At 40.0% G+C, this 18,480-nt stretch overlaps 1 protein-coding gene across 2 annotated transcripts in view; it reads right to left on the bottom strand.

Annotated features, from left to right (window-relative positions):
* The window catches only part of TBX18 (T-box transcription factor 18), a 55,784-nt gene that overhangs the window by 31,106 nt on the left and 6,198 nt on the right, over positions 1-18,480 (bottom strand). For both annotated transcript variants that reach the window (XM_077487307.1, XM_077487308.1), the window contains exons 3-4: positions 16,424-16,525; positions 7,364-7,535 (exon numbers count right to left, since the gene is read on the bottom strand). In XM_077487307.1, the coding sequence (XP_077343433.1) occupies positions 7,364-7,535; positions 16,424-16,525 (274 nt within the window). The remainder of the gene's footprint in view (positions 1-7,363; positions 7,536-16,423; positions 16,526-18,480) is intronic.

The raw sequence follows: 18,480 nt of genomic DNA, 5'->3' as shown, positions 1-18,480 counted from the left end.
TTACTATTTAACAGCTGGGTTAATTTGTTTGTTAATATCGCCTAGAGCGTTCAGCTTCAACTAATTCAACTGATATTGGAATTTATATTGAAATTTATTTACCTGTAAAGTTGAATGTTAGGTTCCTACTCAATATGCAATCCCAGTCCATCCATTTATAAACAGTGGTCCCCATAGGAACCATTATATATAAATATAATTTAATATACTAAAATATAAAAACAGCAGTGGTGACTTAAACTAAAGAACTAAACATGTTGTCACAATAAAGTGTTTTAATAATCTTGGAATTTTTCATTTAACCACTTTCAGACCGGACCATTTTGCTGGTCAATGACCAGAGGTCTTTTTACAATTTGGCACTGCGCTGCTTTAACTGGTAATTGCGCGGTCATGCAATGTTGTAACCAAACAAAATTTGCGTCCTTTTTTTCCCACAAATAGAGCTTTCTTTTAAAGGTATTTGACTGACTCTGCGATTTTTATTTTTTGCGATATAAACGTAAAAAGACCGCAAATTTTTCTACTTTTTGTTATTAGAAAAATCCAATAAACTCAATTTTAGTCATACATTTAGGCCAAAATGTATTCAGCCACATGTCTTTGGTAAAAAAAAAGTCAATAATTGTATATTTATTGGTTTGCGCAAAAGTTGTCACATCTACAAACTAAGGTACGTTTTCTGGAATTTACGCAGCTTTTAGTTTATGACTGCCTATCTCATTTCTTCAGGTGCTAAAATGGCAGGGCAGTACAAAACCCCCCAAATGACCCCATTTTGGAAAGTAGACCCCCTAAGGAAATTGATAAGAGGCATGTTGAGCCCATTGAATATTTTATTTTTTTGCCTCAAGCGATTGAATAATGACAAAAAAAATTTTTTTTTTTACACAAAGTTGTCACTAAATGATATATTGCTCACACATGCTATGGGCATATGTGAAATGACACCCCAAAATAAATTCTGCTGCTTCTCCTGAGTACGGAGATACCACATATGTGGGACTTTTTGTGAGCCTAGCCGCGTACGGGGCCCCGAAAACCAAGCACCGCCTTCAGGCTTTCTAAGGGCGTAAATTTTTTGATTTCACTTCTCACTACCTATTACAGTTTCGAAGGCCATAAAATGCCAAGATGGCACAAAACCCCCACAAATGACCCCATTTTAGAAAGTAGACACCCCAAGCTATTTGCTGAGAGGCATGTTGAGTCCATGGAATATTTTATATTTTGCCACAAGTTGCGGGAAAATTACAAACTTTTATTTATTTTATTTTTTTTTCACAAAGTTGTCACTAAATTATATATTGCTCACACATGCTATGGGCATATGTGAAATGACACCCCAAAATAAATTCTGCTGCTTCTCCTGAGTACGGGGATACCACATATGTGGGACTTTTTGGGAGCCTAGCCGCGTACGGGGCCCCGAAACCCAAGCACCGCCTTCAGGCTTTCTAAGGGCGTACATTTTTGATTTCACTTCTCACTACCTATTACAGTTTTGAAGGCCATAAAATACCAAGATGGCACAAAACCCCCACAAATGCGGCGGGTGCGGCGGGTGCGGCGGGTGCGACGCTAATTCAGCCATACTATCTGTATGGCTGAACTCGAATCGCACAGAGATCGGATGTGATTTGCACTGCAGTGCGGTGCGAATCACATCCGTTCTCATAAACCGCTGCAATGTGAACCTAGCCTTAGTGACACTGGCGACGGGGGGTGATCACGGGGTTAAACCTTTATTGGGGGGGTTAGGGGGGTACCTTAGAACTAAAGGGGGCTAACCCTAACTGCCCTAACAGTTATTACAGTCACAAATGACACCCGCCGGGTGATCAGGGGGTTAAACCTTTATTAGGTAATAAATGGCGGGTGCCCTGAAACTATAAAAAAATAACTAACCAACCAGCGTCACCTGTAACAGTTATATGGTGATCACTGGTGAAAGGGTTAACTAGGGGGCAATCAGGGGGCTTTATGCGGTAGTATATGGGGGTCCCTGGCGCTATAAAAAGCTGCGGCGAACCTAAATACCTAACTGCCTAACTAGCGTCACCTGTGACACTAATGCAGCGATCAGAAAAACGATTGCTTATTAGGCTGGGTTCACACTGGAGCAATGCGGGAACGCCACGAATCCGCGGCGGGTTCCCGCATTGCATGCCTCCCGCATCGCATGCCTCCCGGCGGCAGTTCACACTGCCCTATGCGAACTGCTGGGAGTGTCAGTGAAATGTTAATGACACCCCCAGATCAGTTCGCATATCGCAGTGCGATCTGCAAACTCGGATCGCATGGTGTGAACACCCATGCGATCCGATTCTGCTGCGGACCAAAAAAAGGGTCCCGTGCGAATTTGCGGCGGGTGCGGCGCGAATTCAGCCATACTATCTGTATGGCTGAACTCGAATCGCACAGAGATCGGATGTGATTTGCACTGCAGTGCGGTGCGAATCACATCCGTTCTCATAAACCGCTGCAATGTGAACCCAGCCTTAGTGACACTGGCGATGGGGGGTGATCACGGGGTTAAACCTTTATTAGGGGGGTTAGGGGGGTACATTAGAACTAAAGGGGGCTAACCCTAACTGCCCTAACAGTTATTACAGTCACAAATGACACCAATGCAAAAAAAAAAAAAATGCAATTGGTGTCACTGTGACTGGGGGGGCAGGGGTAATTGGGGGGGTGATCGGGGGGTGAAGGGGGAGTGTGAGTGTGCCTGGCATGTTCTACTGTGTAGTGTCGTGTTGGTGCACACACCGATCCTCTCTCCTCGGTGCCGGAACGAAAAATACCGACACGGAGGAGAGATTACATCACTTCCTCTGCCTGTGTTTACATTACAGGAGAGGAAGTGATGTCACGGAGCATTTCCATTTGTCGGGAGCGATCGCGAGGGGGTGGCCATGAATGAATGGCCGCCCCCTCATCCCGGATCGCTCCCGAACGAATACCGACCGCCGCAGGCACCGGGGGGGGGTCCGATCGGGCCCCCCACCCGCGGAAAGGCAGGGACGTGTATATACGCCCATATGCCTGCCCGTGCCATTCTGTCGACGTATATCGTCGTGCGGCGGTCGGCAAGTGGTTAAAGTAAGAAATACACTCAAGTTAATGAAAAAAAAATTAATTTTACCTCTTATACTTGGTTATTTGTATATAGAAGTTTTGCACCGAGCCACACACTCATTGCTGTGCCTTTGGATGTGCAAACTAGGGGTGGTCACCTATACCGAATTATACACGTGACAGTCTTGATGTTGCACATAGGAGGGGCAACTATTATGGGCACAGGCATGTGCATACCAATAATTTGTAACACAATGTGGTGCCGTAAAGTGATTGTAAAGGTTTTTTCTTTATTAAAATAAAAAACATGGTATACTTACCTGCTCTGTGCAATGGTATTGCACAGAGCAGCACAACCTCCTCTTCTCTGGTTCCCCACTTCTGACTCCTCCGCCTCTTAGTGAACCCCCATAGAAACTCACCTGCATGCTTGCTCCCGCGCCATGTTGTGTGCCTCTATTGACACATACAGTGGTGCTCAGCCCTGCCCCACGCTCCTTTGTCACAGGATTTAATTAACAGCAGCGGAAGCCAATGGCCCCAACTGCTGCCTATGTTATCTGGAAGAGAGGAGAGCAGGGCTACCAGCTAGGACAGCACTGGATTGAGTGGTGTCAGGTAAGTGTTTGCGGTGGAGAGGGGGGTGAGATGCATAGACAGATAACGCTTTTCTACCTTGAGAGAGAATGCATTAAGGTAAAAAAACTTTTTTGCCATTACAACCACTTTAAAGGGGTTGTAAACCCTCGTGTTTTTTCACCTTAATGCACCATAGGCATTAGGTGAAAAAACTTCTCACTGCCAGCCCCCCCATTTTACTCCCCTGAGCCTGTTCATTCCCTCAGCGGAGACGCACTCACCTTCTCTGCCTGGGGTTCTCGGCTCTTGATTGGATAGATTGATAGCAGCACAGCCATTGGCTCCTGCAGCTGTCAATCAAATCCAATGATGCGGGCACCGGAGGCAGGGCCAAGTCCGGCATTCTGTGTTTATGTACGCAAATGCTGGACTAGGGAGCGTGCCCGCAAGGTAACCCCCAGGGAGAGCACTTCTCCCAGAGGGTTTACCGATACGAGGAGGACCCGTGAGCGCAGCCGGGGGACTCCAGAAGACGGTGTTTGGGGCCACACTGTGCAAAACAAACTTCACAGTGGAGGTAGGTATGATATGTTTGTTATTTAAAAAATATATATATATAAAAGTTTACAATCACTTACTAACTAATAATCAACTCCATTCAAGGCAAAAGAATCACTGGAAGGAGCTCCTAATTATCAATGCACCTGTAAGTGTGGTGCTAGAGGCTGGAATTTACAGCTTTCTCCCTGAATAAATAAAAACAAAGGCATAAGCTTAGCAGACTAAGCATGAAATGGTTGGCCCAATCACATTGGCTAATACTTCCAGAGTTGACCCATAGGGGAGATATTGCCAACGGGTCAGTATATTCTTATAGAAACTTTGATGAAAAACAAGAGATTCATAGCTAGACTGAGGAATAAAATGTTAATATGATAGACTGAGTTCTTGCTGTTGCCAATATATTATTAACTGAGAGCATATTTTTTGCTGTTATAAAAAGATACATATTGCCTCTGTTGTTGAGCTATTTATTATTGAATAAACTGACATTAACTAATGTCCTTTTTCTCTAAAATGATCCATACACATTGTTTGCTTAATAGCCCTGTAAACTATTTTTCAATAAATTGCTCCTTACTGTGTTTTTCTGCCTCTGTGAGCTCCCGAACCTTTTTACACTTAGGCCGCGTACACACGGGCGGATTGTCTGTCCAACTTAGTCCGCTGAACCGTGTTTCAGCGGACAATCCGCTCGTGTGTGGGCTTCAGCGGACTTTTTCAGCGGACTGTCTGACGAACAAAGTCTTACGGAATTTCCGAAATTTTGGCAGTTCAAACTTGGTTTTGTCCGTCCAAACTTGGTTTCAGCGGACAGTCCGCTCGTGTGTAGGCAAGTTGGACGAACTAAGTATGGCGCATGCTCAGAAAGGATTTACACGGCCGAAGGTTGCATTGCAGTGTATAGGACGTCGTTTTTCTAGTCCCGTCGTACGTGCTGTACACGTCATCGCGCACGCTTTCAGCGGACTGTCTGCTCATCGTGTGTGGTCAAGTCCGTTCATGCAAATTTTGAACGGACTGTCTGTCGGATTGTCTGACGAACTTAGTTGGGCAGACAATCCGCCCGTGTGTACACGGCCTTACATACTATATATTTCATCTTAGATGATAACAAGAGGGCAGGGATGGCCCGTCCATTGAGGCTGCCCCCTCTGTCCACACCACCCCCTATATGGTTAATGGATAGATTCATGCATTGCGTGAATCTATCCACAGACGCCACGGACACCCCCTATTCATGCGTAGGGACCCTTTCAGGAAACGGGGCAGATGAATTGCAGCAGGGGGGGGGGGGTTTTTTAAAAAAACACCAGCCACCACTGAAAGAGAGGTTGGCTACATTCATACATACAGTGTGGCCATGGAGAATGAATGTAGCCACCCTCTAACAGGAGTTCAGATCACAGTAGCAAAAAAAAAAGAAAAAAGGAATTAGAAGCATACATATGATGTTCCTGAATTTTCCCTGTTTTCATTGACCTAGATCACAGATTAAGGTAAACTGCACAATGGCTTAGTAATTAGCACTTGCCTAGGAGCATTCCTCTACTAACCAGGACACCACCTGCATGGAGTTTGCATGTTCTCCCTGTGCTTGTGTGTGTTTCTTAAAGGTAATTCCAGCTTACTTCCTCCCACACTCCGAAGACATTAAGGTAGGTGAATTGGCGCCTGTCTATTTAGGCCTTAGTGTATGCGTACATTCATATGTGATATAGGGATCATGGATTACAAACTCCTGAAGGCAAGGAAATTAATGTGAACGTACAATAAAGTGCTGCATAAATTGTTGGTGCTATATTAATAAATATGCCTGTATATCTGTAAAAATGTATATACCTGTAATGAATAAATAAACTGGTATGAATATATGACTCCTTCACAAATGCTGCCTTTGTTCACTTGTACATCGCTGGAGAGGTAGGGGACAGAAAGAACATTTACAATTTATATCTGCCATGTCTTCAGATATACATCTGAAAAGATGACAGATGGAAATGTTATAATTTTATTCTAGCGTTTAATTGTATAAGCACAGATAAACAAGGCTAATATTATATTCCTTTTGAAACTGACACAACTAAAATTAGCTGATTTATTTACGATACTCTCCAAGGACAAGACTGTATCTAGCCATTATTTAGAAAGATAATAATTTCAAGCACCGCTATAAAACTACAATCCCTCATCTTAGATTGCTAGCAGATGTCAATTGGTTCTCTCGTTGGCAAATTTAGTAAATACATCTTGGATTAATTTGCAAAGCTCATTAAGTATTTAAAAATTTATGTATATTTTCCTAAAAATGTTATTGATTCCAAAGCCTTACAATATGTCTTCCCATGCTAAAATTCATATTAGAGGATTTCACGTATAATAATTCATTTCACATGTGTTTGTTTAAAACTGTATTTTCTTGCTTGAACAACACCATCAAATTATCTGTTCACTCCGAATTGACTTCCTGTACCTCTTAGGATTCCATCACTGAGATTTCTGCATCCAAGTTCCCAGCTCTGTCTTGCTAAATTAAGATTCTTAATACCCCTAGTACAACCACTCTAATTTAAAATAATGGAAATTTTAGCAAATTAATTATGGAGAAAATTATTATGGAGACAAAGTAAACCTCCACAGATAGATAGGTCAAGGCTAGTGAGTGGACCTGAAACCCATATGGAGAGATTTTGGTGCAGAAGTCAACAACGTAAATAAGAAGTTACTATGTAATATCTGTCATGAAAATCTGTTGCAGAAACAACCATCCTACTCCTGACATAAGAGGCCACCAGCATTGGCCTAAAACATATATATAAGTTTAGAGGGGACTAATGCTTTGGAACTCCTTTTCATCCGCAGTTCAGAAATACATGCGATTTTTAAAGTGAATATTGAATACAATGAAGGTGTCCTGTCATGGCACTGCATGAAAAGCTTTCCAAAAAAGCTGCATGTGTGAGTCTACGAAGTGCTGCTAAAGTACCACTGCCTAGATCTTAAAGCAACCAGGAAAAAAAATGGTCCAATTCCCATATGTAGTGTACAGTATATGGAATGAGTAGAACTTAAAGAGAACGTAGAGTAGAATGATCACATACAAACTACTTTTATATTAAGATATTTTGTTATTGCTAATACTTACATGTCCTTGGTCATCCAGCTCATTATTGGTGAGTTTTAGTTTATCAAAACTAATGACTTGTCTCATCCATGTCTCGCCAGAGGCTGGGGAGTCTGGATGGATATAAACACGTGGGGGTACTGGAGAGTCTGCGTTGCCTGCAACCATCCATTTTGAACTGTGGTAAACATAACTGTAAAAAAAAAAAAGGATATAGTAATTTAATAATGTAGAAGCTATTTAAGTAAAAAAGCATTTATTCAACTATCTGAAAAGAAAAAAGGTTAATTTGGTATGGTCTGCTTTATATATTAACTAAGAATGCATTAACTTTCAACATTGCACCGTCATCGTTAAACATAATTTCTTATAACTTAAGGAAATCTGTCAAATATGATATAGAGCAGATTAAAACATAGAGAATTTTGTATTTTTACTTTATTGATTGATACTATTTCCAAGTAAGCAGAAGTGGAAAACGTCTGTGTAAAAATTCTTACATTAAAATTGCTATTAACCCTAGAAGCAGGGAAGGGCTGGCAGCCTTAGGCCTGGGGGGCAAGTTCAGTCAGTTGGCCAATTGAACCTCCTGAGTTCATGCTGTGACCTGTAGTCCTTCACTAGTTGAAGGGCCGAGGGGGGACACATCCTCAGCTCTGAGGGGTTTAAGCTGGGACAGTGGTACCTGCAGTCCTTTACTAGTTGGGGGTCAGGGGGGTGACACATCCTGAGCTCTGAGGGGTTCATGCTGGGAACTGAAGTCCTTCACTTTTGGGGGGGTCACATCCCCAATAGTAAAACACTAAATGTCCAAGCATGAACATTGGCTGAGATCTAAGGATGTGACCTCCTTCTCTGCTGCCAGCCCATGCTCCTATGACACACATGCTCCACATGACACATATGTTCTAATTAATTCACTGCTCACAACCTCACCTTAGGCAGTTTGAGTCTGGAGAGGTGTTCCTGGCTTAGTCAGTGACAATTTCCTTCCCTCAGGCAGGCTCTGAGTTGCATACGGCCACACAGAAGATGGAGGAAGGAGGTAGGTGGAGTCAAGCAGTAATAGGTGCGGAGGAGGAGGAAGAGCCTCCTCCGCTCTGAATGCTGGGGCCTCAACCTCACTTTCCTGCTCTGGACTGTGACGTCACTGCTAGACGCTAGGTGCCAGGTGATCCTAGAAACCAGTGCAAACGATAGTGGACAGCGGTGGAACAAACAGGTCTTGGCCAGCCGGGTCACTCTGTAAGTAAAGCGGAGCTCCTGCTGCGGCATTAGCGCAGCCAGGGGGGGGGAATTGCCACACTGCCCCCTAGCCCAGTCTGCCCCTGCCTAGAAGGTACACTGGGCTAGGACAGTGATGTCACTAAATGGGTGACTGAAGAATATCAAATTAAGTGAACATTATGATGTGTTACCTAATGTACAGTACACACTACTAGTTTTTTTTCAACAGCTCAGGTCGGAGCCGCTATATTAACAATCTGATGTTAGTACAACAATCTCTCCTGCTGGGCTATTGTGTTCTGATGGGGAGACGCCCCCCCCCCCCCCCCCCCATCCCCACTGCCAGAGCACTCCAGACAACGCTCTCAGACATTGGCTGAGAGTGCTGACTGGAAGGCGGTTGGGAGACTTTTTTCTGTCATGACCCTTCGACAGACCGGCTGCCATACACACAGGATGAATGTCTGCTGGTTTCTAATGAACCAGCCAATGCCACCAAACATTCGGCTTGTGTGTACTAAGCTTAAGTGTCAGCTAATGCCACCTTTAATCCCTTGTTTTATACATAAGTACTTTGGCCTTGTGTCACATCTACTTTAACATTTTGAACAAGCCACTGTATATAAACTGCCAATTCATCCACCTAAAGTTCTGCAAGGACATATCAGTGCGGAACTGTGCTATTGTGTGTGCCTAATAGAATCACAGAATGTAAAGAAAGGTTCTTGTTAGCAGCCATGTCACACTTATGCTGGCCAGCAGATTAAATGATAAAAACTGACCCAATTCCCCACATCCACATATTGGGGAATCTTCCCTGCTTTGTTATTGTTTTCTGACAGTGAGGAGACTTCCCCGCTGTCAGAATAAACAGGTCAGCGCTGCAGTCTATAGCATACAGCACTGATCGAGGGGAAATTTTTCCAACAGGGCAATTGAACAGAAGTTGATTGGGAGATCACTTCTGTTCAACCACAGTGGCCATGCATAGATTGGAATCTGGACAGTTCCTTTACTGGCTGATGATTGGGATTAGTGTGTGAGAGGAAAGAAAGCCTTCTGAGTATCAGCCAGCACCATGCAATCCAGTATCAGTGCCAACAGTATTAAAATACATTCTTCTACTGTCATTCACTCCTCTATAGTACAGTATATGTCAGCTCCATCCTGTCTGTGATCTGACCAATATATTACCCCTCATCACACATGTCCTGCACATCTGTACAGTAACTCTTTCATCTCCATCCACCCACTGAATGTGACCTGTAAAGTAACTTCTTCACCTCCTGATTACTCTTTGTATGAACTGCATTGTATCTAGTGCAGCATTAATAAAGTCCATATTTTAACCACCTCAATACTGCCATGTTTCTCCATTGCCTAAAATGATGTCAAAATTCAGATAACCTTGGGATATCTACTTTCCAATTCAGAAGTTTTTTCGGACACTTCTGCCATTTTTATTTTATAACAAAAAGTAGGGGAAACTATTTTTATTTTCAAATTTATTGATCTTTTATTTCCCTTTATATAGTATAAAATGAAGAATCCAATGGTTATTATATACTATAAATACTCCATGTATTATGTAGTATTTTTTATTCAAAATGGAAAAATAAGGATAAAGGCCTGTAATGAAGAGGGTGAAACATGCTGGAACTGAGGAGGTTAAAGAGACACTATCTAATAAAAATGTATAGCAAATCCACCCTGTAAAATAAGACCTTTATACGCACCTTTCCAGCAGGTGAAACCGTCACTTGCTTGAAAAATTTCAGTCACCCCTGCTGGCTCCTCCTGATGAGATTACTGTTTTATAATACCACCAGATCAGCTGACAGATGCATAGTCAACAAAGCCTCAAACTGACGCATTTGCATTGTATATTCTCAGTTTTGTCCCCTTCAGGGACAAGAAATTAAGTTTGGCAATTTTTTTATGAAACACATTGGAGTCAATTAATTTTGCAATAATTAAGTCACCCATCCCTAACTTAGAAATTATTGGGAGTGTGCTTGGCCTAGGAGCTACATATCAATATTTAAAGTGGCTGCACTTACAATGAATAGTTGCATTGTACATAGACGCTCAACAATTTAATATAACTGTGATATTGTACGTATAAGTGAACTGAATCAACATATAGGGATAAGTAAATCAAGCAAAGTTTGATTTGCAAGAGGTTTGGCAATCCCTGGAAAAAATCTGCTAAATCAGAACATAGCAGCAATCCCAACAGAAGTCTATAAGAGCAGCATGTTGTCTTTCTCAAGGCCAACTTGCAAGCATTTGCTAAAAAAGGGTATGTCTGTGTAGCTGGGTACTACCATGGAAGACAAGTACTAATGCAATGAAAACACACAAATCAACTAAACAACATTCTTTGGGATTGCTTTAAAGCCCAACTCTGGGCCCATGATAAAAAAAGTGGAGCCCTCTGCACTATAAGGCTTGATATTGGCTTTAAACATGAATGTTATGCTGTGGAGTAGAAAGATGTACGCCTTTAAAAGTGACTTTTTCTTTTTCAGAAACAGTGGCCGAGGATATGTCATTTAGTCACAGTAGTACTACCACTGCAAAATAAAAGACCCTCATCAGCTAGTGTTTATCGACAAACTTTTATCCAATCAACAAATCTGTAATTTAGCAGTTCTAGCAAACAGGCCATGGATCGTGGGTGACCGTACTTGACATCACCTGAGATTACTTCCTGTCTTTACATTCCAGAAGCACTAGCATTTTCAACAAGAAGTAGCAATGGGTCATCATGTTAGCTGAATGATCTAACTGGTGTTGGATGTACATCATGAGACAGTAAAGGACTTTTTCATGGTGTGGATGCTGTTACCTACTATTTTTATTGAATGAGTAACAGAGCCTACTATGCACTCCTTATTCTATCCTTACTTAACCTAGGGAGTGGAGCGAATATCTTGAGACTCAATTATTCTAAAAGAGGCTCCAGATTCCAATAATATTCCAATAAGTAATGTGGGGATGAGGCCCCTGCCTTCATCAACATGGAAACAAGGTGCCTTCCAAGGAAGAAAGCTTTGCCAACCCCCCCCCCCCCCCCATCTCCTTCCTCAGGCTGGTATGGTTCCTATGGTTCAGGAGAGGGCACATACTCACTGTTCCCCTCTTTCCTGGTGACCCAGACTTCATGCCTGGATAAAAATAATTTATGAATTTCCAGGGGGACCCCATGCAATTCTCTCAAAGGGACATATGATGGAGTCCTTTATTCCCACACCCTGTCCCCCAAAATAGATGTGGGGGTCTGTGGGGGCCTATTGGATTCTGGAAGCTTCCTTTAGCATAAGGGGGCACCCTGATATCCTTCTTCCTTACTAGTTGAATGAGGGAGCACCCAGATATCCATCTTCCTTCCTAGTTGAATGAGTAAGCTATATGCAGCATTCCTTGTTACTTATTCACCAAAAAATTTAAATAGCAAATAAAAACACACATACCACAAAAAAGTACTAGAAAATAAACAATGTCCCCTGATGTACAGTAAATTCAATGTCAAGCACATCATCCAGCAATGTAGACAGAATTCAAGTGCACTGAGGGAAATTCAAAAAATAAATGGTAAAGGAGGTATAATTTTCCATGAGACTGGGGATGGCTGAGGTGCCTAGGCCCAGGCTGTACATAATTTCTCAACTTCTGTTCACCATAGTATAACCCCACTGCACCGACAGAGCCTCCATGAGCCACAAAGATTCTGGCACTGGACTGCAACTATCATGATGAAGAGGTTTAGTGTCAACTTGCATATGTGTAGAAATGGAGGCCCTGTGTATATCTAGAACCTAGGTTCAAGGGTTCTTCCCAGGTACAAAGAATCTGATCTAGAAGTAAACCCACATTCTAAATGAGGTATTTTAATAAACTGTTCAAACTCTCCCATATGTACATATATATTTTTCTACATCGAATGTACAATTTTATTAAATGTAATGTTTCAAGAATACTAAAGGGCTTTCTAGGGATGCAACAATTGTTGCACATTCAGATTCTTCAGTACAAAGAATAATGTGGGGTTGATTTATTAAAACTGGTGCACTCAGAATCGAGTACAGCTGTGCATCATAGCCAATCAACATCTAACCAGCTTGTTTAAGTAGGCTTTGACAGTAAGGGCACTTTCACACTGGGGCAGGCGGCCGTCGGCGGTAAAGTGCTGCTATTTTTAGCGGGCTTTACTATAGTTTTTTCTGCACTTTTTGGCTGCTAGCAGGGCGCTTTTAACCCCCGCTAAAGGCCGGAAAAGGGTTAAAAGGCTTGCAAATCTTTTTGAGCATCCTGCCAGTGCACCGCTCCAGTGTGAAAGCATTCAGGCTTTCACACTGGAGTGAGAGGAGAGACGTTTTACAGTCGCTTTGCAGGCACTATTTTAGCGCTATTGTGATATAGCCCTGTAAAGTGCCTCAGTGTGAAAGTAGCCTAAAACCTGGATTGGTTTCTGCACCAGATTTTGCACCCTCCCAGTTCAGTAAATAACCTCCAAGGTGTTAAGTGTTGATTGGCTAAAGGTTTACCAATCTGAAAAAGCCATTTAGCTAAACACTTTTTAAACCTCCCCCAAGGAGAATCTCACTTAAATAGGTGAAATCATACTTAGACATGCATTTGTTCACTTAAAAAATAATGGGGGTGATTTACTAAGGTAGTGGAGATCGCAATCACTTGCAAAGTGATAGCTGGTAGAAAAAAGGTGAATCTGTGCTGTCTTTGATTACTGTGCAAGGAATAATAACGTGAAACTGTGTTCACGTAATCCAAACATGTGCAAGCAAAAATTCTGTTTTTATTATTTTTTTGCACACGATTGGGTATTTATTTTGAATACAGAAGTACTTTATTTACTAGGATTAGTGAACATTCACTTCATAAAGTGAACATTCACTTTGCACAGTGTCTACCCCTTTAGTAAATCAACCCTAATGTGTTTTTAATGAGTCTATTAACATCTGAACTAATGCCAGAAATGACACTTTGGACATACTTTATAATTACAGCAGCCATGCACAGCACACTGTAAAGCCAAATGCAGTTTCTTTGCAGCATTCTGCAATACGGAGACATATTTAAATTAAAGATTCTAAAATTTCTGACTTTTCCACAGCTGGATAGCATGGATGGATGGATAGCATGAATTTAATAGGCAAAAACATTTTATTTTAGCGTTAGTAGAGTCTGCTGTTCTACACCGAGACCCTCATATTTGACAGATTCACCTTTATTCATTTGGGTCAATTGGTAGACCTTTAGTTTTACAATGCATTACAGAAATTACTGTTTTTATAAAGCATAATATTTTTCAAAAACAATGTATTTTGTAAATTTAGATATGTAATAATGATGCCAGTTTACTGTAACCAGGTACTTCCATTGTTACATAAGGTAACATAAATGATCTTCCCAAGAAAATGCAAATTGTAAAATAAATCTTGGCATTCATCATTCATAAAATGTAAATGCCATGGATAACATAAAAGCAGATAGTTAAAATTTTAAATGACTACAAAGGTTAAAGAGCACTGTACTAACAGAAATTATGATGTAAAATCCACCCATAAAATACGTGTGTCTGTTAAAGTAGAAACAAATAACAGTTAATAAATATATGTATGGAAAACTGTACTATACTCCCTAATATTCCCAGTGGAGCACATAATATGTTTTGCAGATATGTATAAACGCATATGTATAAAACACTGAACTGCACTCCCGGTGACAAGAGACTAGTTCTGATACAAATGCGACACTGTTATTCCATCACAAATACAAATGTTATGCTGCTGTATTTCATGTTTGTAATTTATGTCCATGCCACTTAGGAATACACTATTCCATGTACACCGTATAACAGTTTACCACTGAAAAACAGCAATTACTCTAAGCACTCACATACTTTGCAAGCAATTACATTGTCCTGATTCTGAATGATATATACAGAAACCATTCTATAGCTGTATGCGTACAAATCCAACCATAACTGCACTGCCAAAGAGCACATTTCAAATGGACAAGTTAAATCATGGGGATGACTCAGAAAAGCATTATTGTACCAGCCAACCTGCTTTCCCTTCAAACACCTAATCAGGATAAGAGGAAATAAATTAAAATCACAACATGTAATTCAACAATCAAATAAATCAATTGATGTCACATCCCTCAACCTGATAGGACACCTAAAAGTTGGATGGTCCTTTGGTTTCTTAATATATCAGCCACTGTTTGCAGCAGCTGTAAAAGATATTCAGAAATATACCCAGACAGGCAGATGAATAGATGTATTTGTGTTTTTTTAATATTTTTTTTTAATTGTGATCACACATTGGAGTTGCTTTATGAAGGGATTGACGTTACCCAGTAAACGTCTAGGGAATTTAAGAATAAATAAATTATATAATTTCTGTTGAAATTGCTACATGGCAAGACTATGTAAAAAAAAAAAGAATATATATATATATATATATATATATATATATATATATATATATATACACACATACATACACAGGCATACCCCACTTTTAAGTACACAATGGGTATTATTTACTAAAGCTGGAAAGTGCAAAATCAGGCTCACTTCTGCATAGATACCAATGAGCTTCTAACCCTGGCTTGTTCAATTAAGCTTTGGTAATAAAATCTGGAAGCTCATTGGTCTCTATGCAGAAGTGAGCCTGGTTTTGCACTTTCCAGCTTTAGTAAAAAAAAAAAAACATTGTGTACTTAAAAGTGGGGTATGCCTGTATTGTATATATATATATATATATATATATATATATATATATATATATATATATATATATATATGTCACACCATCACCAAAATCACAATTTGTATAAAGCATATATGCAGCCACAAAACATTGATATATAGACAAATCTACAACCTCAAACATTAAAAGTAAATTGATATAAACATAAATAATCCATGGCCTTAAAGATTAAAAGCAAAATTGATATAAACATAAATTGAAACCTCAGACATGAAAAACAAAACTGAATGTAAACACACATCGTCAAATATATATATATATATATATATATATATATATATATATATATTTATATGTAGATAGATAGATAGATCTATCTATCTAGCTATCTATCTATCTATCTGTCTATCTATCTATCGATATAGATATCGATACATAGATAGATAGATAGATAGATAGATAGATAGATAGATAGATAGATAGATAGATATCTATACTTATCTATATATATAGATATATACATCTACATAGATATATATATATCGAAATCGATATAGATATATCTACATATATCTACATATATCTATCTATATCTATATCTATATATATATATATATATATCTATATATATATATATAGATATATATATATAGATAGATAGATAGAAATAGATATAGCTATCTATAGCTATATACAGATTTAGGAACAGCTGCTGACTGACACAATTTGAACTTCCACTTTAGGCTTTTATGCTGTACTGCAAAAAAAAAGTTACAAATAGAGCGTGGTCATGCAGTACAATCAATATTCCTGACACAACCCTAAGCAAGGGGATTAGACGGGCCATAAATAATTATAATTCACATACGTATAATTAAATCATATAAATCTGTACGCTGAATTAGATCCTTAGGGACCAAAATAATAATGTTTCACATCACTACTAAACAGCAGATGTTGCATATACACATATAGGCATTCTCATGCAGCAATCATCATATGTAACACACACGTCATTACATCCTAAAATACCCTCAGCAAGCTTCTTCCAAAGCAGATTTGAGTGACAGCTTACAGCAAATGTACACATGCACATTAATTGCATATTTACCGATATCTTTTATTGTCCACGGGCACTATATCCATGGCTATATAGTATTGTTGATGTGGATCTAGCCCAGAGATCTTCACTCTCATAGCTGGAAACATCCGCCTGTAATAGAGATTTACAGAATTTGTATTTAAATGTTATACAGCTCTATCTTAAAAGCATGCACATCCTCTGTCTTTATGATAATAGACCAATTATGGAATAACTTAAAATATTTTGCTATGTAATTTTTGTTTCCAAACTGTAAAAATGAACTCTTAACCACTTCAGCCCCCCAAAGGATTTACCTCCTTAATGGCCAGAGAATTTTTTGTGATACGGCATTGTGTCAATTTAATTGACAATTACGCGTTCGCGCGATGCTGTACCCAAACAAAACTGATGTCCTTTTTTTCCCACAAATAGAGCTTTCTTTTGGTGGTATTTGATCAGCTCAGCGGTTTTTATTTTTTGCGCTATAAACAAAAAAAGGCCAACAATTTTGAAAAAATATTTTTTTTTACTTTCTCCTATAATATCCCCAAAAAATATATAAAAAATAACGTATTCATGAGTTTAAGCCGATATATATTCTTTTACATATTTTTGGTAAAAAAAAAAAAACGCAATAGGCGTATATTGATTGGTTTATAGTTATTGTGTCTACAAACTATTGGAAAAGATTTAGGGACTTGTATTTTATTTTTTTTATTGTTTTTACTGGTACTGATCTGCGATCTTTAGTAAGACTTCAACATTGCGGTGAACAAATCTGACCCCAAATTACACTTTTTGGGGACCAAAATGGCTAAAAGTGCACTGATCAATGTAAAAATGACACTGGCGGGGAAGGGGTTAACACTAGGGGGTGATCAAGGGGTTAAGCATGTGATAACTGTAGTGGGGATGGGTTTACTGAAATGTGACAGAGATTGCTGCTCCCGATCACTGGGAGCAGTAGATCCCTGTCATGTCACTAGGCAGAACGGGGAAATTCCTTGTTTACATAGGCAGTTCCCCGCTCTGCCTCTCCTCACCGTGATCGCATGCCGCCGGTGGACATCGAGTCTGCGGGACCCAGTGGCATGCTCTCGTGGCACACGTGCACCCGCTATCCTGCTTTTGCAGACTGACGTACAGATATGTAAGTTTGCACAGGAGAGCCAACCTGCCGCAGTGTATCTGAGTGAGCAGGTCGGAAAGTGGCTCTTTTTACACTGAATGCAGTTGGATGCACTTTGCTGCAGCTGGATGCATTTTGAACTGCACTCCAACTGCATAGATAGCCCAAAATCAAGGTAATCCTATGGGCATAGTTCACATCATTGCAGTGCAGTTCAGCGCAGTTTAAAAAGTATTGCAAGCTGCATTTTTATGTGCCTCAAATGAAGGGAACATGCTACAAACGCACTATAAATGTGCTTCAAATGCACAGCACTGGGTCCCTTTAAGCCTAGAAAGCTAAACCCAAAAGCATATAGAGAAATGCACTGCAAATGTGGTACTAAGCGCACCACAGAACATATGCAAAATGCATTCAAGCACGAGTCAGGCGAACGTCAATCGCATGTCAAGCGCTCTTCAAATTTCACTTCAAATGCATGTAAACCTGCAGTCAAAAACGCTCAGTTGTGTGCAGTTTCTGGTGTGAACAGGCCCAACATTTCTTTCCAGACTAAAAATGATTTCTAGGGGCAAAATTAAGTCAAACTGTCTAGGCTGCCATTAAACAACCATTCATATTGAGAGACTAGTATGGCTATGTGGAGACACTTAATGAAATAAAAATAATGCTTAAGGCCTATTGACCCATATTGGTGAATTCATCAAAACAAAATGAAAAATTAGCATCAAATTAAAGTTGATACTTAAAACAACCAATGCAAATTCCTGATTAATTTTTCACACAGGCAAAACCTGATTGGTTGCCACAGACAACAACTTTAGTTGTATGTTAATTTTTTTCTCCTTGTTTTTTTGATCAGCCTCTTAGAAATCAATCAAATGCCACCTCTTATCAGTGAGTGAAATCAATACAATGAAACAAAATTGCCAATTGGTTGTGTTGGCCATTTGGC

The sequence above is a fragment of the Lithobates pipiens genome, unplaced genomic scaffold, assembly GCF_037356315.1.
Source record: "Lithobates pipiens isolate NorthernLeopardFrog02 unplaced genomic scaffold, aLitPip1_a1.2 Scaffold_18, whole genome shotgun sequence".
In the NCBI taxonomy this organism is placed as follows: Eukaryota; Metazoa; Chordata; class Amphibia; order Anura; family Ranidae; genus Lithobates; species Lithobates pipiens.
The sequence above is the reverse complement of the archived record's forward strand: the minus strand, read 5'-3'. Positions and strand labels throughout refer to the sequence as shown.